General features: G+C 41.2%; 1 protein-coding gene across 1 annotated transcript in view; it reads right to left on the bottom strand.

Moving 5' to 3' along the window:
- The window catches only part of EXOC4 (exocyst complex component 4), a 1,933,985-nt gene that overhangs the window by 368,294 nt on the left and 1,540,344 nt on the right, over window positions 1-25,347 (bottom strand). Inside the window, exon 12 of the mRNA XM_085653593.1 lies at window positions 14,043-14,179. Within this exon, the coding sequence (XP_085509719.1) occupies window positions 14,043-14,179 (137 nt within the window). The remainder of the gene's footprint in view (window positions 1-14,042; window positions 14,180-25,347) is intronic.

The following is a 25,347-nucleotide window of genomic DNA, read 5'->3' as shown; positions in this document are numbered from 1 at the left end:
CGTGTCTAATATAAAGTTGAACTTTAGTAGAAAGAAAGCAAGCCTGTCCTCCCTAGGTGGTAAGACATTCTCAATTCTGCAGTATTGCAGATGAGACAGTTGTACTACATAGGTCCAGGTTTGGGTTAAGACATGCATTGAATGGCCTGTCTAAATACTGCTCTGAGAACAACTTAGTGGTAAATACAACTTAGTGAACATTATCATTTTATGAATAAATGAATAATGAAAATTAAGAAAGGAATCTGGCACCTAAACAACTAGTGAATTGGGGTTGTTCAAACACACAAGTATTTTCAGATACTTGGCTGCATGAGAGATCAAGACACAGTATGCAACATACCTCCTTCAAATCTAAAGCAGAATCTCTATTCTTTGCTCTTGGTAAAATTGTTAACCAGCTTAACAGTTCCTTCGTCAAGCCTTTACTGGAAGTGAATAAAGGAATATGGTACCAAGGTACTTATAGATAAAATGACATATGTCCCGAAAGCAGCACAATGCAACCTTTTTCTTGGAATTTTTCATCTACCTCAGTCAACCAATGGGGCCCAATTCAGGCTTGAATTAGTTCTGCTAAGGCAGTCCATAATTTATCAAGCCAGTCGGTTGGTTTCTTTGTTAACTGTAAAATGACCCAAAAAGATCTGCTAAAACATTTTATATGGCAAGAGTTGCAAGGCTCAGAATCAAACGCTCAGACTCACCAATCAGTAATTCCTAAAATCATTTAAATCTAAGAAAGATCTAGGAGAGTGATGAGCCCTAAATGTATTTAAAGTTAATATAAAAGTCAACTTTACCTAAAATCCTTTGACATGGAGTTTACATTGTGACTAACAAAATGAAGTGATCTACTCTAGCACTTCCCTTTTACACCAAGGCTGTATTTTGCCTTACTTGCTTGGTCTAAATAGCTTTCAAACTTAAAGGGAATATAAAAGGTTGTGTGCTGCTTTATTTAAGAGAAACAAAAGGAGTATTTGTATTTAGGGAGTCGGCAGGCTGTGTAACAGCTCAAAAGAAAATATTATGCATTTAATATGCTGTTGTCCAGCATTCCACTCAAAAAGGATTCTCTTTTTAAGGCAAGCATTTAGAAAGCGGGGACCATGCAATGTAACAAAGCTAATGCATGGTGTTTTAACAGTCCTGATTTGCGGTAATTCAGCTGTTTTATCAAATTTATAGAAGCTGTTCAACTGTGCAAATGAGGTTTGTGAAATAAATACACGTTAATCACACTAACATTTTAGTTTCTATACTGAAAGGGTAGATGGGGTGTGAAGCGTGTTGGTTTTGACTTTTCATACTCAAATTGTACTTTTATGCTAATTACAGGCTCCCATCACTGGACCAACTTTATATCTTATTTCTAACAGTTTTTTTTAATAATGGTTGCATATTATTTGGTTATTGTATTGCAGTGGTATTAATTAACTGCTCAATAAACTTTACATAGTTTCACTGCTCTTTCAAGTCCCCAATAACTCCCAGCCTCATTGTTGACAGATGACCTTGCTGCAACGTTCAATGTATGGAGATTTGAGAATTTATAGCTCTGTATACAAATCGGGGATTTCATAGCTGCCAAGGTTTCAGATTGCTTATGTGTGACATTTTCATAATTTCAGTGTAATTATGACTATGAGTGACATTCTACGACTATGAGGGTCACTTTCTCGAAAGCAAAAATCAAGCAATTAAGACTAGGAAAATAAATACATTTCAGAAATTACACTCATTTGAGCAACGAGAAACTCTAAGATCTTAAAATATTGCTGCCTTGTTTTCAGTTTTCTTATGTGTGACATTTCCATGGTTTCCGTGTACTTATGGGTGACATTCTACTACCTAATCTGTGACACTTTGAGTGGCACGTTCTCGCCAGGAAAACCAAACAATAAAGTCCATATGTAGAGCTCAATACCAGAAATTACCACCTTTTGACAAATGAAAAGCACTATCCCATCAATACGTTCCAATATAACCCCATTAATACCCACCATCAGAAGTAGCCTGACCAACCCAGTCCATCCTAACTCCATCAGCAGTATCAGAAACAGCGAGCTCGACCCAGTGCTCAATCCCTATACACAGCCAGCAGATCTAGCCCTGCTCAAAATAGCTGCCTTAATCGTCTGTGACTGATAGTTAAAGAAGAGAAATGCTGAGAAGCGATGTTAAAAAACAAATTTTTATGGACGATTTTTTATAAAATACTTTTTATCATGTCTGAGCATTTGCTAAATGTTAAAACATGAAAGGGAAAGGCGACGACCCTACTCGCCTATCCGAGTCTACCTTGATGCCACTCATATTCCAGTTCAACTCACCTGTGCCGCCTGACGTGTCAGGCTGAGCCAGGGTTTCTTCACCGGGCCGGTCAGGACTGGTGGCCACAAGGCGGCACTCTGGAGTTCTGAATATTGCACAAGCGATGCCCAGGCACCGTTATTACGGCTAGGCTCTGACCCCTTATTCTTTCCCGTGTTTAAATTATATGGTCTTACGGCCAACCTGTACTGTTAACAACTTTGGAATTGGTGCACACAGTCATGTGTGTCACAGTGAGACTATGCCTGCCAGCGAGCGTGACCTTCTCCATGGTCGCGCATGGACCAAAAGTGTAACTCTGGCAGCAGCGAGCCAGCATGGCAATAAAACAAAGTGGCTGTGTCTTGCCTGAGTTGCTCTATGGTCAATCAGATGCCCATGGTCGCAGGTGGGCAGGCGCATTACTGTAAAACAACAACAGGTAAGAAGCCGCCCCTGAATCCAAGTGGGCAACTCTGCTGGTTCAAAATTATGTTTATCCACGCAGCGCTGTCAAAAGACCATGCCGTACACTGACAAAAGCACAGTACCTTCTGGGCATCCCACAGGACAAAGTCCTTGTCCCTCAATCTGAGGAACAAATTCAACCACATCTAAGTCTGTGTTTGGAATGGCAGTGAATGCAGAGCTCCAGAAGACAGAGCAAATTCTAAAACATGACACCAAAGGAAGCAAAGGCAGACATCACTGCACACCTTCAGAGAATGAAGCAAGAAAAGTCGGAAACACCAACCAAAGTGCTTTATGCCGCAACTGATGGGGAATGAAACACGGACAATCACCTCCTACAGCTTCAGGCAACAATCTCCTTAGGGGATAGAGCAAGCAGCCTGAGGACTGACAACATCACCAAACGAAACTCCCTACGTCTCAGCTCTCCCCACTCCTGTTAACTGAACGGGACATACTGAAAAATGGCCACCCCTCCCGGTAAGAGTGGTTCACTACACCACAAGAGTCACGCCTCCAGTGGGGAACAACAATCACCCCCCATTTATGGCCTAGGAATACAGGACTGGACCCGCTGGCCTAATTGTTTTGTTCCTTCTTCATACTTTCCTAATGATCCATTTTTACACTTTGAGGGCAGGTCCATCTCGAACCAAAACAACACCCTATCCTGACAAATTGTGATACCCCACCTGACACAGACACGCGTGATACCCATCACAGATTTCATATAACATGCATCTCCTCTCATGATCCTATCTACCACTAATTTACTCTCCATCAATGTCAGGGGCTGCAATTTGTCTAACAAAAGGCGCCAGATCTGGCACTACCTTATCAAACAAGATGCAGATTGTATTCCTTCAAGAAACTCACCTTCTCAACGAGGAGCACCACCGGATGTGCCATACGCACTATCCCTACCAATATTGGGCCTCAACTCTCTCTAAAATTGCAGGTGTGGCAAATTTATCTAAACCACATATGGGGCAGAAATCAGTGCACATCGCCTGAGACCTACAGGGCTGATACCTGAAACTAGTACTGCTTAGAGAAATAGCCTCCTTAACCCAATTGAATATTTATGCACCTAACACAGCAAAAGATACATTTGTACGCCATACTCTAGCTATCCACCTCCAGGACGCTAGCGGATATATAGTAAGGGGGGCTTTAATCGAGCCAGGGATCTGGAGAGGGACAGAATAACCAATGTATATCAAGGCACAGGAGCCATGTCCGGAAATAACTGAATTAGAGCTTCTTGATGCCTGACGTCACATGAGCCTAGACAATAATGACTACTCGTACTTGTCACATGTCCATTCATCATACTCTCAAATAGACTACTTACTAATCACCCAATCTGTCTTACCCACTCTATAATATGTCACGATGGTGGACATATCGATCTTCGACCATGCACACCTTGCCATTATACGACCCACATCCGACTGGCACACGCTTCCATCGTTGGCTCCTCAACCCTCAAATACTAAGAGACCCGGTAAACAGACAGACCATTGCCACTGCTATCACAGACTATTTCACACACAACACTGAAATCTCCATCTGCAACCACATCCTCTGGCACGCTTTCAAACAACCATAAGAGGGACTGTTTTTACAATTGAGATAGAAAGAGCGTGAGAGACACTATTCAAGGAGTAAAAACTCACAGCAGAGATCAAAGCTTGGAATGCATTTATAAACAGAAACCAACAAAAAACACACAATGCAAACTAGCAAAAGTGCAAGGCCAACTAAAAGCGCACAAAACCAATAGTGCAGACAGAGCCCTCTTGACGATGGGACAATGCTTCTATGACAAACGTGACAAGATAGGCTCCTTCTTCACATGCAAAATCAGGCTCCATAGAACCAAAACATTCATCCCTCAACTTCGCAAACTCTTAGGGGAGTGGACTAAATGGGGAATAAAACAAACAAAGCATGTTGCATGCCTTTTATCAAACTCTTTATGAAAGGGTACAGAAGGACCCAGTGGACATACATACATACCTACAAGACTGTGAGTGGCTGCCTCTTGATCCTATATATAAGGAGGCTGTGGAGGCTCCAATCGACATTGCTTAAATGCACCAAGCTCTTAAATTACTCCCTACAGGGAATCTCCAGGCCCTGATTGTCTTACTCCTGACTTTTGCAAAACCTTTCTACCACTATTTCAAAATCACCTCCTGTCTCTCTAAGGCTCCTTCTCTAAAACCACCGGCCTCACTCCTACTATGTGTCAGGAGGAGATAACACTTCGCCCTAAACCAGGGAAAGACCCGCGCTTTCCACGTCCTACGGCCCCATAGCCCTTCTGAATACAGATGCAAAGCTATACACCATGATACTAGCAATAAACATATAGGCCCTCCTACCAGGTCTGATCGACCTGAATCAGATTGGATTAATCCGTAATCGGCAGGGAGCAGACAACGTTAGATGTCTAGCACTCCTGGGGGACAAAGTCCACTAGAGAAAAATACTAGCCCTACTGCTTTCCCTTGACACAGAGAAGGCATTCAATAAGGTCAGCTAGGTCTTTCTATAACCAGTCCTGGACAAAATCCAACGTAGCCCTAAAATAAAAGATAAAATAAAGGCAGCTTACTCCACACCCACAGGGGTTGTGCGGATCAATGGACAGCATACCTCACCAATCCATCTAGCGAGGGGTACGAGACAAGGGTGCTAAATCTCCCCGCTCCGATTTACCTTGGTAGTAGAACCCCTTGCAAACTCATGAGATATGTTTGATCAATTACAACTCATCTCTGGTTTTTAAATAAACAAGGAGAAATCGCATGTCCTCAATCTTTCAATCGAAGCACACAATATACCGCCACTGTACACCCAAACCTCCTATCAATGGGCAACTACTTCCATATGTTACCTAGGCTTAAACATCACCCTACGTGTGGAGGACTGGTCAAAAATTAACTGGGTGACCTGAAAGAAAAAGCATTCAGACGGTGGCACCACTCTACATTTTGTGCCTAGGACGCATAAAAGTGTTTAAAAATTAAAATTAACATTCTTCCCAGACTGCCATACCTCTTCCAGTCCCTGCCAACACCAAATCTCATATCAGACATTACCCTTCTTCAATATAACATTCGTACCTTCGTATGGCATTGGAAACAACCCTGTGATTCCAACAAATTACTAATGTTCCCTAGGAACCAAGGAGGGTTGGCATGTCCTAATTTCCTTGATTACTACTGTGCATCCTATTTACGCTACATATCGAAATGGGTGGTGCGAGAAAGTGATAAGTATTTGTTGTACATGGACCACTCAGTTGCGTGACACACCCTGGGGAACCTCGCCTGGCTCCCAAAACAAAACCGACCAAAAGCGCATGCCTAGCCAGTCCCACACAAACATTTCTTGACATTTGGGATCCTCTAGCCACCAGGAGAGACTTCACATTTCCATCTACGAACACACCCATTGCCAGGAACTTGGACATCACCCCCGCTCTGACTCCGAACTCTGTCCCAGAATGGTCACTCGGGGAATGCAGGACTTTAAACGAACTCTACCTTGGGGACTCCATTAAAACATCTTAAGAATGCAAACAAGACTTTGGTCTTTCTGAAAGCACAAGGCTCCAATACTTCCAACGTCGACATTGGGCCCTCCAAATACCTAACTCAACTGTAGCAAAACGCATCCCCTCACCATTTGAAAGCCTGGTGCGCATGTACTCAGGCTCCAAGGGGCAAATATTTTGAACAAACAAAGTTCTGCAGCACTCCAGACCTAGATTCTCTCACAAATGTCAAATCAGATGGGAAACAGATCTGAACTCCAGTATTCCACTGAAAGACTGGGACAAACTCTGGCGGGATATCCCCAAATCACTACGGAGCATCTCACAGCAAGAAACAGTGTATAAACTCAGGTACCAATGATATTTCACTCCGAGTTGAATTCATGAAATCTTTCTCACCGTGTCAAACATATGTTGGCGTTGTGGAAAAGAAGAAGGCACATTCATGCATGTCTAGTTGATCTGTGCACTCATCCAGACATTTTGGGAAAAAAATTCTAGGTCATATCAAAGGGACCTTAGGGTACCTCCCATCCTAGATGAGCCGCTTACAGTACTTTTGGGGATGACACCTTCATCTCTGAGCGTTGAGCAAATGACAGGGTCTGCTAACCAATTGATAGCTTTGAGTTGGAAAAGGCAGGAAGCTCTGCCCATGACGCTATGGTTCCATAGGGTGTGGCAGGTGCTAGCCATCAAACAATTCACAGCCACTTTAACATTCACGGATCATAAATTCTCTCACATTGGGAAACCACTAATATACTATATGTCGCGGCTAGAATACCAATACTTCACCCCCCAGCGCCTCTGCACCCACCACCTCTTTGACGGACACCCTAGATATGGGCTGAGTGGTGAATAACTACACTGCACCTCACAGAATAATGCCTCACTAGTTCCCCAGTCTCATTCACTTTGTCAGTAGTGGGGATATGATACATCGCTTTCAGCCAATTCAAATTAATCTCACCATCACATTGATCACACAAATGTTCTGCTTTTCTGATCTCTAACGAAAACGGACCGGTTTCCCTTCTCACTCCCCCCATATTCCTTCACCTCCCAGTCTCTCTTCTCATTGTTGGACACATTTAGCGAATATTTGTACGGCATCACAATGTTACTGTCACTGTGACTGGACATTAGTTATATGTGTTCTCTGACATGTTTATTGTTATATGCATAAAACAATAAAAAGGTTTAAACTAAAAGAATTAGGCTCAGTCACTTTGTGCAAAGATTCTCATCAATGTAATTGTTGCCTTTCCTGTTCCATTATGTGACAGTGGGAAAATTAAGAGTTTATGATAGGTCCGACTACCAACTACACACCTCACTGAAATCTCTTAAAGTGATCAACCACTCACATGAAACCCAGTGCTATTTTTTCAACAGTGGAATGTGTTTATTTGGTAGCAGTTAATGCTCTGGCAAAAATTGTCTCAGTGTTTTTCTTGGCCTTGTATCATTTACTCCGGTGGATGAGTACTGCACCTAACCATACACTACTTGTATCTACAATGACTGTACAATCGCTGTCTTCCAAAAAGGCAGTCAAAACTGATGCTATGCTCACGTCTTGGGTCTACTCAAACTTGACATTTTCTCTACAAAGGATCTCTCAGACTCAGTTAAATATAAAACCCATTGCCAAAACTAGAGCAATAACCCCATAAAGGCCTGAAAATGAACCCAGATGGTCTATATTTTTGGGACAAGGTACTTCCTTAATTGCTCAAAGCAACATAGTCTTTAGTTTAATTTTACAATAAATGATATTGTGTCACAAGTATTCTACTTTTTAACACTCAAATTTGTTCAATTGAAGTTTCATCACTTTTGATTGTGAAACTTGCAAAACCATTTCAGAGGTGCGGCCAAAGCCTTCACTTTGATTTAATGCGAAAATCACTTCACTCACCCTACTTCTTTTCTAAAAAATCATCTGTGAGTTTTCCCAAACACGAAAAATATTACTCTACGTTGGGAAGATACAACAGAAATGGGAAAAGGAGTACCAGCTCTAAATATCATTCTCAAATTACCTTGATGAGGCAATCCTTCAAAATGTTGACCTTTTCTAGCAGGACAGACTTCTCCCAATACTCTGTTACACTTGACTTGGTGTTACTAATGAAATAATCCACCATATCAATAGTGTTACCATAATACAAAAAATGTTAAATATCGTTTTTATAAAAAAAAAATTTCAGACAAACGTTTTTCATTTAATTCACACGAAATAATAATATAGGCAGACTCAGAATGTACTACGACTTCAGCAATCCTACAGTGAATGTCAATTTCCAATTCAGGTGGAATATATGGTTCTTTATCAAAGTCATGAACTTTCTTTCGCTGAGACTTTTCTGGGCGTCAATGCTAAATATTATGTTGACTATTATTAACTATAACTAATAATTTGATTTATTATCAATTATTCAATTGATAATTATGTACATTGTGAAAATATATTTGTTAAGTTACATTTTAGGAGTGGGTTGGTTAGTTTGTAGAGGAATAGAGTTTGATTTTAATTAAGTAATAATGAATTACTAGTTATTAATTTTAATAGACATTTGAGTTATCGATACATTTTAAAAATATTGAATATTGTAACTTTTTATGCTATCTATTAGGTGTGTTTTACTGTGTTTATAGGAGAATACGGTGGGAAGCTATTCAAATTATTTTTTTTTAAAATCGTTATTAATTTATTAAAAGAAATGTCATTTATTATTTACTATGTTAATTGTGTTATACTTTTTAATTTCGCTTACATTTTAATTGTTGACTGTTAGTTTGTGAGAATATATTGTGTGGAATTTTAATTAAATTAATATTTGTTCTAATTGATAATAAGTATAGACATTTTTTATAATTATGTAATGTGTTAAAATGTAGCCATATAATTTTTATATTCAGAATTTTATATTTTTGGTTACTTAATAGAGCTGTTTAAATATGTTTTTTGTTTGACGTGAACTACTCTCTCTCTACTGTTGTCCAGACTGGAGTGGAAATAGTACATTTCACCCCTCGGGTGTCCAATGCTTTCCCAACTGTTGCACAGACTGGAATGGAAATAGTATATTTTACCCTTTCAGAGTCCAATGCTCTCCCTACTGTTGCATAGACTAGAGTGGGAATAGTAAAGTTTACCCCTCCAGAGGTTAGGATGGATACAACAATGGGTGAGGAACCTTCGAACATATGTATGTACAATGCATGCTAAACAATGGAATTCCCAGGTATATAATCAAGTCCAAAGGCAATCAAGATGAGCGAATAGAGGGCAGTAATGCAGTCTTCTAGTCAAGGCCTATTCAGGCAGGAACTTGAGCATTAGGATTTTTTTCACTTCTTTTTTGAAGGAAGCGGTCGAGGAGATTGTACGGATTTCCGGAGGAAGAGAGTTGCAAATCTTTGGGGCAATGCCAGAGAATGCTCTGTTACTCGATCTCTTTTTGTAGAAAAGCTGCGGTTTCAGGAGAATTGTACTTGCACTTCGTGATGCTCTGCAGCCCCCTGATAGTTCTAGTTTATGAGCCAGATAGATGGGGGTCTTGAAGTGGAGGGCTTTGTGCGTCATGCAGGCAATTTTTAGGTAAATTCTGGCCTTGTATGGGAATGGACTTTAGGGCTGGGGAAATGTGTCCTTTTATTTTTGTCCCAGTAATCAGTCTAGATGCGGCATTAAGGCAAACCCTTAACGGGGCCAGGCTCAGTTTGGGCAGATCACATAGTGTGGAACTGCCTTAGTCTAGTCTTGGCAAAACTAAAGCTTGTTCCGCCAATTTGAAATCTTTCTGTGGAAGGAATGGTATGAGATTCCTTAGTATACTCAACTGATGTTTATCTCCCTTGGTTGCATTGCTGATATGGTTCTTCATATTCAAGTGCAAGTCTAGTGTGATTCCGAGCGATTTAGCTGACTCAATAATGTGAGGGGAACAGTTGAAGGCAGTGAGGTGTTTCATCCAAAGGTCAGTCTTGAGAATGTGATTAGGGGGAGAGATGAGAAGGAATTCCGTTTTGGATGTGTTGAGCATGAGGTAGTTGTCCGTGAGCCAGTTTTGAGTGTTCATCAGGATTGAGTTGAGTGAGATGATGTCTTCTGGGGAGGTGATGTTCAGATAGACTTGAGTGTCTTCCGCATAAATATGAAAAAGGATGTCTGCGAAGGTCAAGGCATTTGCTAACGGTTCCAAGAATAAATTGAAGCTTATGGGTGATAGGGCGGATCCCTGTGGAACCCCCATAGTTACTGTACATGGCTGGGAAAGAGAGTGAGACATCTTTATTCTTTGGGATCTGATTTGAAGGAAGGAAGTGAAACACTTCAATACCGACCCGGAAACACCCATCCTGTGTTTGCAGAGAAGATACTAGTTTGATGTGGTTAACAGTGTCAAAGGCAGAAGATAAGTCGTGGAGGGTCAATAAGCAGGATTCATTATGGTCTAGGTATTTTAAGATGTCATCCGTGATGTGCGTGAGCGCCGATTCGGTGGTGCTGTACCCTTTCCTGAAGCCAGATTGATGATGATCCAACAGTTGGAATTTATGTGTGAGCAGAGTTGAGTTAGCACGCATTTTTCAAGAAGTTTTGCCACTGTGGGGATGTTGGAAATAGGGCGGAAGTTGTTCAGATCGGAACTGTGTGTTAAGTTTATTTTAGGATAGGGGAGACCTGTGCTGTTTTTAGACAATCAGGGATCGTGCCTTGCACTAGTGAAGCATTGATGATCTTGGGCCATAAAGGGATGATGGAAGCTTTTATTTCCTTGAAGATGGAAGGTGGAAGAGGGTCATGCCACACCATGCAGGAAATAGGGGTGCAAATACAGGAGCGCACATGTGCCCCCCGCAGCACCCCCAGGCCTAATTCTGGCAGGAGGCCCTGGTAGGAACCCCTTTATTGCCATTCTGCCACCCTTTTCATGGTGGGTTCACTACCATGAAAAGGGCGGAGAAATTTCAACTCGGAATATGCTCGGCTGTGCAGGCACCGCCAGCATATTCCTGCCGATGAAAGACCGCAAGCCCAGCAAGATCCTTGATCCCGGCTGTGCCGGTAGTCTCGTGGTTGTCAGACCGCCACACTCCTAATACTGCAGGCGGGCCTGCAGTGTGGCGGTGGTTGGACCGGCACCACGGGTTGTGGCGGTCCTATTGAGCACCAGACTCTTAATAAGGCCGTTAGTCTGCACATATAATGAGGGAGGCTGTCGCTGATTAGGCATCCATATTAAGGGGATTGATTCATCAGCTTGCAGGAGGCATAGGAGATGTTTAGTGTGAGGCATGGTCAGTTTTTGCAATATGCCAGGCTTGCCGGCATAGGCTGAGAGGTTTGGGACTTGATTCCCTGAGAAGACCCCTCTAACAGAAACTCTTCAGACAATCCTTAGTTTGGGCACTGGTGGACATTTTAACGACCTGGCTTTACAAAGCATTAAAATTGAGTAGGGTAAAAAAGGCTTTGAAATCCAGAGAGGCCTGAGAAGATGACCTAGACGAACACATCACAGACGGGGCTTGGAATAGGGCTTATGCGCTCATTAAGTGGGTCTCCGCAATGCAAGATTGCAAGTGATCCATGTTCAACTACATTCATTGCATATACTTCATCCCTATTAAGCAGAGTAGAATTTATCCAGATCGACCAGCCACTTGTCTATGGTGTGGGTTGGGGTGAGCCACTTTCTTCCATCTTGCCCCAAGATCTTAGCTTATTGGCAGGTGGTTTAGAAAGCGACGGACCTGGAGTTTGACTAGTCGCCATGGTCATGCTAGGACTAATTCCAAAACCTAATAACAAAAGAATTCAGCTCAGATTCTTACATTTGGCACTGTTATTAACAAAAAGATGGATAGGCATGGGGTTGTTTGGGACTGGAAGCCCTGCAATGTCTCTTTGGGTTAAGGACACAACTGAGTGGGCGCTAGCCTAAGAAAAGCAAATCAGACTGTCCTGTAAGGACGATATAAGGGCAGACAACTTGGTCAGCTGGGCAGATACTCTGGAGACGTTTGAGGTGGGTGGAATCTGAGACATAAGACCGTACGCACAATCACAGACCTCAGATGATGGCTTATAGGCATGTACAGTTAGGGCAGCGATTAAGAGTAGTGCACCAGGGAACTTGGAAATGCCCAAGGTCTATAACGCATGAATTACTGAATAGTCAATGTATCGCACGGGGGAAGGATTAACAGCTGGCATTGAAGACATCTGCATTCTGGAATTAAAGGTGTACGGGGGAGATATGCGACACTGTTTTTAATGTGTTTTATATTTGACTATATCTTGTAAAATGGGAAAATAAATATTTTATCAATGCATATCAACACTATTAAAGTAGTTACCGTGTATGTTGCTGCATTCTGGGGTTATGTCAGAGTGCACTGGATAAATGAAACTAAGCTGTTCATCCACACTTGGGTGTTCCATCTAGCATACTAGCAGTGATGAAGTGGGCTGGAAAGGGTAATTACTAAATAGAGGATCAAGCTGCCATTAAATCCTTTTATTGTGCATTGAGATGTCACACACTCGTCGGAAAATAAGTGTTTTAATTTGGATTTCCGTTCCTATAGTCAACAGCCAACTTTCCTCAGCCAGTGTATGTCTGATTTCCCTTCACATTGCGTGCCTGGTTGTCTTGTTCACCCCATCCCTATTACAAAACCAGTAGCATGTACAATCCCTCCTCCCAACCTCTCCACTGCCAGTATCAAAAACATCACGTTATCAAACACTTGCCAAAGGCATCCCATACAAGCATCTCCCCTAGAAATGCTGCAGCCAAATTTCCTAATAAGTGAATACATGTTAATTTCATACAATATGTTTCCTGATAACACTGTAGGATGGAGACGTAATGACATGAAGGTATGTGGGGTGGTATGTGACACAGTATACGCATGCTGTTCCCCCAAAATATTTTGAGGAACACAACATAGGCTTGGCAGAATACTCGTGGAACTTGAAGTAGCTAAATGAGTTAGGACCTAAGGCTCGCTGTGTAAAGAGTTAAGAACTGGGTCAACCAAATTACAAAGACAACCGAACAATATTAAAAAAAACATTCTTGAGAGCCGTTTCATCCAGTGAGGTGTTAATTATGAAAAAGTTAAAATAATTCATTAGGCCCAGGAGCAAAGAATTGATCATGCCAAAAAACTCCATGGGTAGCAGTCAGAGACACTTGAATTAAATACCATTTGGGAAAGATAAAGAGCAGCCATCAAATAATAAGGCAAGTAAATAGTTAACTAGCAATTAAGCATGAAATTATATGAAAGACCCATAACAATGTATGCATTGTAACCATGTTAGATGCCACGTGCCCTCAAAAACGCTTCTTATTGACCATCATTAATCCAAAACACTTATCAACACGCAATAGAAAGTCATTTTAAGACACATGAAAATGTTTTTGTTACTATAACAAGGACTAGATGTAGTTAGATTGGATTTTAAATAGTGTTATGAAGTGTACACGTGCATAATAATATAAAGTTGTGGTTGGTACACATGAATGAATCTTAAATACCAAAGAAATGTCAATATTGTGAACATAATTCAGAAGGCATTCAGATTCTAATCCAAACCTCTTCAGTTAATCACTGGATGGGTGACGTACAAGTGACTCTTTGTGCAGACACGCGCACTCACCTGTAGGCAGCGCTGCAGGTGTCCTTGTATTCTTGGAGCTTCACGCACACCATGTTGAGGAACTGGTCAGAATATGCACTTAGGTCATGCATCAGGTTCATGAGGTCCTGCACTGTCTTCTCCACAATCACCGTGCTCTGTGAAACAACACAAATACAGAAAAGGAAGAGTTATATTGATTTTTCCCACAAGAAAAGTAGCAAAAGTAGGCAAGCAAACTAGTGAAGATTCATGCAAACATTAACCACTTTTTGTATGTACGTTTCACCACTTGAATGGTAAATCCAGCGACAACTATCTAATGATTATGAGAATGAACCAATCCACTAGTGCCAAGCTACACTATAACTTCTAAATCCAACAGCAGAAATCGCCCAAAAAAACTATTGAATTGTTCACAAAATAACAAAACAAGGAAAATCGGCAAAGCAAATCAAAAGATGACTGAGATCTGTGTTCTTAAGAGTCTTAATTGGTTTCTAGCAGCCACCAAGGTCAACTTCAAACGTAATATGCAACGCACGGTACAGGGAGACAGAAAAACTACTTGCAATACTAGGGTTTATGAAGACAGTGGCTGTAACAGCTCAACAGCACGGTTTTCAAAGCCTAAGAGGTGCTGATGGCTTCAATGGTGTTGGTGTCCCTACTGAGTCGATCAAAATAAACAGATCTTGTAACATTGTTATGAAGAGAAATGTAGGATACATTCCATAGATTTCTAAGTAGTATAGTTCTTTGTTTCATCTCTCCAAGCGAAGTTATACCATCAGATTTTTCTGTGGAAGCAACACAGGGCAAGGAAAATGCCTAGCTGGCACATGTTTTGCCCCTAGAGCTTTCTCAAGGCAAAATATCATCCACTTTTTCATTTATAGAACACTAGGCATAATGTGATTCCTGACTCAATCTATCACATTCAAACACACACCTAGACAAGGTTGCAATTACATTTTGGGGAATACAAATGGTAAAACTGCTCTCTTTTTTCTATATCTGTCTGTCATCTGACATTAAGCCTAGCACCATTCAAATGAAATACCTAGGCAACTATTTGACATCGAAAAGCTGCAAGGTTTATGACCTCAAGCAGAACATGGTGTGTGTGTGTCATGTTTGCTGGTACTAATCATGGAGTGGCAAGAGAAACATCAATGCTCACCAAGTATGTAGATCCAAATTCACAAACTGCAGTAAGTTTTATGTCGAGCGACAATTGGATGAATGGCAATAAGGATAGGCAGCCAGACCCACAATTTGATGGACAGGAAAAGTCCCAAAATCATTGATAAATGGATAGCAGACAACCCAAAACGATATTGTCAACACTTGGGGGTCAATTACAATGTCATTCGGTAGGGCTCCAAACGGGATTCGGAAGAAGCACATCCGATTGGGAGCGTATGTTTCCAACCGAATCGTCCCCCATTCCGAACAAGCAAGTACGATATGAGGAAGCCGTCCGCGCCGACCGAATCGGTTCCAAATCCGAATTAGTCAGTCCGACTCGTTTGGAGCCGATTCGTTCAGTTCAATGGGGCCTGCTTCCGAACGAGCGAGTACGATGCCCGATTCTGACAGCCGTACCGAGTCGGTTTTGCCAAGACGAAACGGCTGTGGGAATTGGACTTCGGGGGGCCGAAGAAGGCCCCCCTTCACCCGGGGCCCTCCGAATCGGTCACAGAGGGGGTACCTATGGTCCCCCCTTTCCATGCATGCACAGTGTGGCGGGCACCATGGAGTGCCCGCCACAGGGTGCACGCTTTTCCCCACCCACCCCTTTTTGCAATGGGAGCCTGTGTACGCGTACGGTACACAGGCTCCCATTGAGTTCAATTGGACACATCGAAATCGGTTGTTCGGACTCACTGAGCGCAGTTCGTTTGGGAAGCTCTCCGGAACGGAGTCGTTCGGAGGGCTTTCCTAACGAGATCGTAATCGGGCCTTGGTACCCAATCAAATCTTCAATTTTACTCTATGTTCAAGTCATAGAAATCCAACCAGCCAACAGGTGTTCCATTACAGTAAGATTTAATTCCCTCAGGGGTTAGGTATAGTATCTACAGTGCAGCTAGAAGTTTATGTTTTCAAGTTGTATTCTCAGAAGTGGTATCCCTCATCGTGTTCCTCATGAAGTTCTGTGCTAGCTGGATGGATGTCTATGACACGAAATATATTACGCTTGAAGATTTGTTTAGATTGGATACCAATAGTGACACTTCATTTGGGGGGCTGACTATCCGTTTATCATTGCTATTTTTGCTGCCATAAAGTTTATCCACGAAACAGTTTGATTAAATTAATGCAAAGTTTGGGTATAAGAAAAAAAGAACAGTACTATTTGAAATCAATGGATTTTATCCCTTATCGTGAGAGTGCTACAAACTCTGTCACTTGCAAGACCCATTTCAATCTGAGATACCAGGAAGATGTCTACACTCGCCTGACCCCCAGAGTGACAATTTCTAAATGAACTCCTTGGCAGCCTCACACCTGGACCAAAAATATGGCACTAGTATCCCAGAAGAAGGAAGGGCAACAGGACCTCAATACCCTGAGATTCCACATCAACACCTTCCTATTGATAGGTGCTACCTACTACGTGGAGACAGTCACACTCCACTGGAGTTGCGATGTGCATTGATTCCTCTGGCTTTAGTCTTTTATAAACACAATATAAAAAATTATGATAATTAGACCGACGAATACTGCAGGAAAGGCCTAAGTGTTAAAGGTGAGAAACAGTAGAACAGCAGTTCGCTTTTTTAATTGGTCTAACAGAGCTATGGATCTGAGGTCTCAGTAATAATGCAGAGCCCGATGTCGTCATACCACCACAATGCTGGTACAAGGGAGCATGGTGCCAGATTATACAGGTAACTACAGAGGCTAGAGAGGTTAGGTGCACAGAAGCAAATCTCTGCGGGTCCATCAGCATGTCCACATCTCCCTATGATGAACTTCTGACTGCGATGAAATAACTGTGAGGAGTTACCAGAGCTTCTTTACCACTCCTATTACAAAGCACATCCTATGCACAAGCAGGAATCACAGGAAGTAATTACTGCTAAAACAAGTTTCAAGCTAACCTGGGACTGCATGAGGAGGCCCAATATGCCTGTATAATATATGGCTCATATTGACTGGCTCAGATCTGCAACCATAGCAGAATGTTACTATCTTCTCAGTCTGTCATTGTAGATGAATACATGTATCAACTGGAGACCTTCCTAAACCAAGGTTTTCACTAATCAGAAAAATAAGAAGTTGCTTGAAGGCTAAAAGTAATCTGAACCACTGATAATTATGCTAGGGACCACACAGAATTTATGTTCCGCGGCATTGGAACCTGAGCTTGGTCTCCGTCACTATCAGATTACTAGTCATCATGAACACCTCTTCGGCCCAATATGTAAGTAGTCCTTAGTGTTTCTTGATAACTACTTTTGGGCTATTTTATACTGTGTGATGTCCAATATCAGCTATTTTACTTTGCGCTGGCACTAGGGCCATCAGACACAAGGGTAGGAATCCTATAGACATTTAGCTCTGACCTGGTAAAACAGCAGCCATCTATAAAGGACTTAATGGAGGACTGTTAAGTTAGACAGCTAGAATCAGTCTATTCTGGACTCGCACATTAAGGTCCTACCTCCCGTGAGCGTGCCCTAAATCCCGCCCACTTTGAATCTGGGTATTAAAGGCTAGGGAGAGAAGAGCTTGCCTTTCAATACTCTCCTCTGGTGGGGGAGACTGTGGTTGCCAGTGCTTCATTTGTAAAAGAATGAAAAGGCTGTGAAGATATATATATATATATATATATATATATATATATATATTTGGCCATTGTCATAAATTATACAATAAGAATCGTCCCATACTGATGTCCACAAGGTTATCTGTACCATATACAATCCCTGCATATGTGTTAAGCCAACAGTTAAAAAATGTAGTCTCATCATCCTATGTTCTATCATATCAATCCCTATTCCCTCAAAACCCCATTTTCCCATTTTCCTGTCCATGTTTTCATTGTACTCGGGAATATTTCCGTATCAAATAAGCCCAACGTCCCTACTCCCCCCACCCATAGCTAAAACTAAAACATACACACCCCCCCCCCCGTCCATGTCTGGCGTGCGTCCCTATAATATCAACATGTGTCTTTGGCCATTTATTCATATCAGTGCGCTGTCCGGTATGTCCAAGATGTGTCTTTCCCCTTTCATTTACTTGTCCTCTGGCCCATTCCTGACTGTACAGTCCTGGTGGCTTCCTCCTGTGGTTCATTGTCCATCCTCTCGCTTGTTATCTCACCCAACATCGCCCTCGATGCCCTCACATCCTCCTCCAGTTTTTCATCATGTCTAATCTGTTGCATCCGGATCAACTCAGCCGTCGCCCACTCCTTCATGTCCCGTACCAATTGCATCGTTTTGGGTGGTCTGCGACTTAGCTAGGAAATAGCGATCTGACGTTTTGCCAACACTAGACCCAAAAGGATAAACTTCCTACTAAGATTCTTGTTTTGAGATCGGGGTAGCAGACCCAGCAGCATCACCCGGATCTCTCATGGTATGTCCCATCCCGACGCTCCCTGCAATGCAATCAAGACAACCGTCCAGTATAATTGAAGCTCTGGGCAAGACCAGACCATATGAATAAATATTGCCTGCGCCTCCCCACATTTGGGACATTGCCCCGATCGCTCCGGGTATATCTTGTGTAACATCTTGGGGGTAAGATATGTCTGGTGTACATAATTGAATTGAATCAGCTTAAACCTTGCATTCAAGCTCACCTGCTTAACTCCTTCAGGGATTTTGTCCAGTCTCTCTCTGTTATGGGGTAACCTGTCAGTGTTTGGATCGCCAGTGCCTGGACCACCCTGTTGTTTCGGATTGCTTGGTATATGTATGACATCAACAAGGCTGTGTAGTCTTAAGTTACAGGGCATGAGTTTCAAAACTGGACTAGAGTCACATCCTATAACAGATGCTATACGCATCACTTTCTGTCCCTATCCTATGGCAACATTCCACGCTATCTACCATGTTGTGTATAGTAGTAATGACTGCAAGTCTTTAAGCATCTGCACCACAGAGAGAGGACCGATGGGTAGGAACCCTATAAGGTGGGAAACTTTCCATGTGAAATATTTCAATAAACAAGTAACAATCTGTTTGCCTCACAAACATGTGTATTTCCGAAATGACTTTGCAATGGGTTGGTGAAGTACTACTTACACAGGCTAAATTTATGAAATGACTGAGCAATGCATTGTTAAGTACCGCTTACACAGGCTAAATTTAAAAAATGATTGAGCAATGGATTGGTGAAGTACCACTTACACAGGGCAAATTTAGGATATGATTGAGCAATGAATTGGTGAAGCACCATTCACACAGGCTAAAGTTAGGAGATAACTGAGCAATGGATTGGTGAAGTACCACTCACACAGGCTACATTTAGGAAATGATTGAGCAATGGATTAGTTAAGAACCGCTTACACAGGCTTAATTTATTAAATGACTTCGCAATGCATTGTTAAGTACCGCTTACACAGGCTAAATTTAGAAAATGATTGAGCAATGGATTGGTGAAGTACCATTCAAACAGGCTGAATTTAGGAGATGATTGAGCAATGGATTGGTGAAGTACCACTTACACAGGGCAAATTTTGGAAATGATTAAGCAATGGATTGGTGAAGTACCACTTACCCTGGGCAAATTTAGGAAATGATTAGGCAATGGATTGGTGAAGTACCACTTACACAGGGCAAATTTAGGAAATGATTGAGCAATGGATTGATGAAGTACCGCTTACATAGGCTGAATTTAGGAGGCAATTGAGCAATGGATTGGTGAAGTACCACTTACATAGAGCAAATTTAGGAAATGATTGAGCAATGGATTGGTGAAGTACTACTCACACAGGCTAAATGTAGGAGATAACTGAGCAATGGCTCGGTGAAGTACTATTCACACGGACTAAATGTAGGAGATAACTGAGCAATGGATTGGTGAAGTACCACTTACACAGGCTACATTTAGGAAATGATTGAGGAATGGATTAGTTAAGTACCACTTACACAGGTTTAATTTAGGAAATGACTGAGCAATGCATTGTTAAGTACCGCTTACTCAGGCTAAATTTAGAAAATGATTGAGCAATGGATTGGTGAAGTACCGCTTACACAGGCTGAATTTAGGAGGCAATTGAACAATGGATTGGTGAAGTACCACTAACACAGGGCAAATTTAGGAAATGATTGAGCAATGGATTGGTGAAGTACCACTTACACAGGGCAAATTTAGGAAATGATTAGGCAATGGATTGGTGAAGTACCACTTAGGCTAAATTTAGGAAATGATTAAGCAATGGATTGGTGAAGTACCACTTACACAGGGCAAATTTAGGAAATTATTAGGCAATGGATTGGTGAAGTACCACTTACACAGGCTTAATTTAGGAAATGATTAGGCAATGGATTGGTGAAGTACCACTTACACCGCGCAAATGTAGGAAATGATTGAGCAATGGATTGGTGAAGTACCACTTACACAGGGCAAATTTAGAACATGATTGAGCAATGGATTGGTGAAGTACTATTCACACGGGCTAAATGTAGGAGATAACTGAGCAATGGATTGGTGAAGTACCACTTACACAGGCTACATTTAGGAAATGATTGAGGAATGGATTAGTTAAGTACCACTTACACAGGTTTAATTTAGGAAATGACTGAGCAATGCATTGTTAAGTACCGCTTACACAGGCTAAATTTAGAAAATGATTGAGCAATGGATTGGTGAAGTACTATTCACACGGGCTAAATGTAGGAGATAACTGAGCAATGGATTGGTGAAGTACCACTTACACAGGCTACATTTAGGAAATGATTGAGGAATGGATTAGTTAAGTACCACTTACACAGGTTTAATTTAGGAAATGACTGAGCAATGCATTGTTAAGTACCGCTTACACAGGCTAAATTTAGAAAATGATTGAGCAATGGATTGGTGAAGTACCGCTTACACAGGCTGAATTTAGGAGGCAATTGAACAATGGATTGGTGAAGTACCACTTACACAGGGCAAATTTAGGAAATGATTGAGCAATGGATTGGTGAAGTACCACTTACACAGGGCAAATTTAGGAAATAATTAAGCAATGGATTGGTGAAGTACCACTTACACAGGGCAAATTTAGGAAATGATTAGGCAATGGATTGGTGAAGTACCACTTACACAGGCTTAATTTAGGAAATGATTAGGCAATGGATTGGTGAAGTACCACTTACACAGGCTAAATTTAGGAAATGATTAAGCAATGGATTGGTGAAGTACCACTTACACAGGGCAAATTTAGGAAATGATTAGGCAATGGATTGGTGAAGTACCACTTACACAGGCTTAATTTAGGAAATGATTAGGCAATGGATTGGTGAAGTACCACTTACACAGGGCAAATTTTGTAAATGATTAAGGAATGGATTGGTGAAGTACCACTTACAGAGGGCAAATTTAAGAAATGATTAGGCAATGGATTGGTGAAATACCACTTAGACAGGGTAAATTTAGGAAATGATTGAGCAATGGATTGGTGAAGTACTGCTTACACAGGCTGAATTTAGGAGGCAATTGAACAATGGATTGGTGAAGTATCACCTACACAGGGAAAATTTAGGAAATGATTAAGCAATGGATTGGTGAAGTACCACTTACACAGGGCAAATTTAGGACATGATTGAGCAATGGATTGGTGAAGTACTACTCACACAGGCTAATTGTAGGAGATACCTGAGGAATGGCTTGGTGAAGTACTATTCACACGGGTTAAATGCAGGAGATAACTGAGCAATGGATTGGTGAAGTACCACTTACACAGGCTACATTTAGGAAATAATTGAGCAATGGATTAGTTAAGTACCACTTACACAGGCTTAATTTAGGAAATGACTGGGCAATGCATTGTTAAGTACCGCTTACACAGGTTAAATTTAGAAAATGATTGAGCAATGGATTGGTGAAGTACCACTTACACAAGCTGAATTTAGGAGGCAATTGAACAATGGATTGGTGAAGTACCACTTACACAGGGCAAATTTAGGACATGATTGAGCAATGGATTGGTGAAGTACCACTTACACAGGGCAAATTTAGGAAATGATTAGGCAATGCATTGGTGAAGTACTACTTACACAGGCTTAATTTAGGAAATGATTAGGCAATGGATTGGTGAAGTACCACTAACACAGGCTAAATTTAGGAAATGATTAGGCAATGAATTGGTGAAGTACCAATTACACAGGGCAAATTTAGGAAATGATTGAGCAATGGATTGGTGAAGTACCACTTACACAGGGCAAATTTAGGAAATGATTGAGCAATGGATTGGTGAAGTACCACTTACACAGGGCAAATTTAGGAAATGATTAGGTAATGGATTGGTGAAGTACCACATGCACAGGCTTAATTTAGGAAATGATTAGGCAATGGATTGGTGAAGTACCACTTACAGAGGCTAAATTTAGGAAATGATTAAGCAATGGATTGGTGAAGTACCACTTACACAGGACAAATTTAGGAAATGATTAAGCAATGGATTGGTGAAGTACCACTTACACAGGGAAAATTTAGGAAATGATTAGGCAATGGATTGGTGAAGTACCACTTACACAGGCTTAATTTAGGAAATGATTAGGCAATGGATTGGTGAAGTACCACTTACACAGGGCAAATTTAGGAAATGATTAAGCAATGGATTGGTGAAGTACCACTTACAGAGGGCAAATTTAACAAATGATTAGGCAATGGTTGGTGAAGTACCACTTAGACAGGGCAAATTTAGGAAATGATTGAGCAATGGATTGGTGAAGTACTACTCACACAGGCTAAATGTAGGAGATAACTGAGCAATGGCTTGGTGAAGTACTATTCAGAAGGGCTAAATGCAGGAGATAACTGAGCAATGGATTGGTGAAGAACCACTTACACAGGCTACATTTAGGAAATGATTGAGCAATGGATTAGTTAAGTTCCACTTACACAGGCTTAATTTAGGAAATGATTAAGCAATGGATTGGTGAAGTACCACATACACAGGCTTAATTTAGGAAATGATTAGGCAATGGATTGGTGAAGTACCACTTACATAGGACAAATTTAGGAAATGATTAGGCAATGGATTGGTGAAGCACCACTTACACAGGGCAAATTTAGGAAATGATTAAGCAATGGATTGGTGAAGTACCACTTACACAGGGCAAATTTAGGAAATGATTAGGCAATGGATTGGTGAAGTACCACTTACACAGGCTTAATTTAGGAAATGATTAAGCAATGGATTGGTGAAGTACCACTTACACAGGGCAAATTTAGGAAATGATTAAGCAATGGATTGGTGAAGTACCACTTACAGAGGGCAAATTTAAGAAATGATTAGGCAATGGTTGGTGAAGTACCACTTAGACAGGGCAAATTTAGGAAATGATTGAGCAATGGATTGGTGAAGTACCGCTTACACAGGCTGAACTTAGGAGGCAATTGAACAATGGATTGGTGAAGTATCACTTACACAGGGCAAATTTAGGAAATGATTAAGCAATGGATAGGTGAAGTACCACTTACACAGGGCAAATTTAGGAAATGATTGAGCAATGGATTGGTGAAGTACTACTCTCACAGGCTAAATGTAGGAGATAACTGAGCAATGGCTTGGTGAAGTACTATTCAGAAGGGCTAAATGCAGAAGATAACTGAGCAATGGATTGGTGAAGTACCACTTACACAGGCTACATTTAGGAAATGATTGAGCAATGGATTAGTTAAGTACCACTTACACAGGCTTAATTTAGGAAATGGCTGAGCAATGCATTGTTAAGTACCGCTTACACAGGTTAAATTTAGAAAATGATTGAGCAATGGATTGGTGAAGTAAGGCTTACACAGGCTGAATTTAGGAGGCAATTGAACAATGGATTGGTGAAGTATCACTTACACAGGGAAAATTTAGGAAATGATTAGGCAATGGATTGGTGAAGTACCACTTACACAGGGCAAATTTAGGAAATGATTAAGCAATGGATTGGTGAAGTACCACTTACAGAGGGCAAATTTAAGAAATGATTAGGCAATGGTTGGTGAAGTACCACTTAGACAGGGCAAATTTATGAAATGATTGAGCAATGGATTGGTGAAGTACCGCTTACACAGGCTGAATTTAGGAGGCAATTGAACAATGGATTGGTGAAGTATCACTTACACAGGGAAAATTTAGGAAATGATTAGGCAATGGATTGGTGAAGTACCACTTACACAGGGCAAATTTAGGAAATGATTAAGCAATGGATTGGTGAAGTACCACTTACAGAGGGCAAATTTAAGAAATGATTAGGCAATGGTTGGTGAAGTACCACTTAGACAGGGCAAATTTATGAAATGATTGAGCAATGGATTGGTGAAGTACCGCTTACACAGGCTGAATTTAGGAGGCAATTGAACAATGGATTGGTGAGGTATCACTTACACAGGGCAAATTTAGGAAATGATTAAGCAATGGATTGGTGAAGTACCACTTACACAGGGCAAATTTAGGAAATGATTGAGCAATGGATTGGTGAAGTACTACTCACACAGGCTAAATGTAGGAGATAACTGAGCAATGGCTTGGTGAAGTACTATTCAGAAGGGCTAAATGCAGAAGATAACTGAGCAATGGATTGGTGAAGTACCACTTACACAGGCTACATTTAGGAAATGATTGAGCAATGGATTAGTTAAGTACCACTTACACAGGCTTAATTTAGGAAATGGCTGAGCAATGCATTGTTAAGTACCGCTTACACAGGTTAAATTTAGAAAATGATTGAGCAATGGATTGGTGAAGTAAGGCTTACACAGGCTGAATTTAGGAGGCAATTGAACAATGGATTGGTGAAGTATCACTTACACAGGGAAAACTTAGGAAATGATTGAGCAATGGATTGGTGAAGTACCACTTACACAGGGCAAATTTAGGAAATGATTAGGCAATGGATTGGTGAAGTACCACTTACACAGGCTTAATTTAGGAAATGATTAAGCAATGGATTGGTGAAGTACCACTTACACAGGGCAAATTTAGGAAATGATTAAGCAATGGATTGGTGAAGTACCACTTACAGAGGACAAATTTAAGAAATGATTAGGCAATGGTTGGTGAAGTACCACTTAGACAGGGCAAATTTATGAAATGATTGAGCAATGGATTGGTGAAGTAAGGCTTACACAGGCTGAATTTAGGAGGCAATTGAACAATGGA

This window comes from Triturus cristatus, chromosome 4_1 (assembly GCF_964204655.1).
Source record: "Triturus cristatus chromosome 4_1, aTriCri1.1, whole genome shotgun sequence".
Classification (NCBI taxonomy): domain Eukaryota; kingdom Metazoa; phylum Chordata; class Amphibia; order Caudata; family Salamandridae; genus Triturus; species Triturus cristatus.
This window is presented reverse-complemented; position numbering and strand designations above follow the sequence as displayed.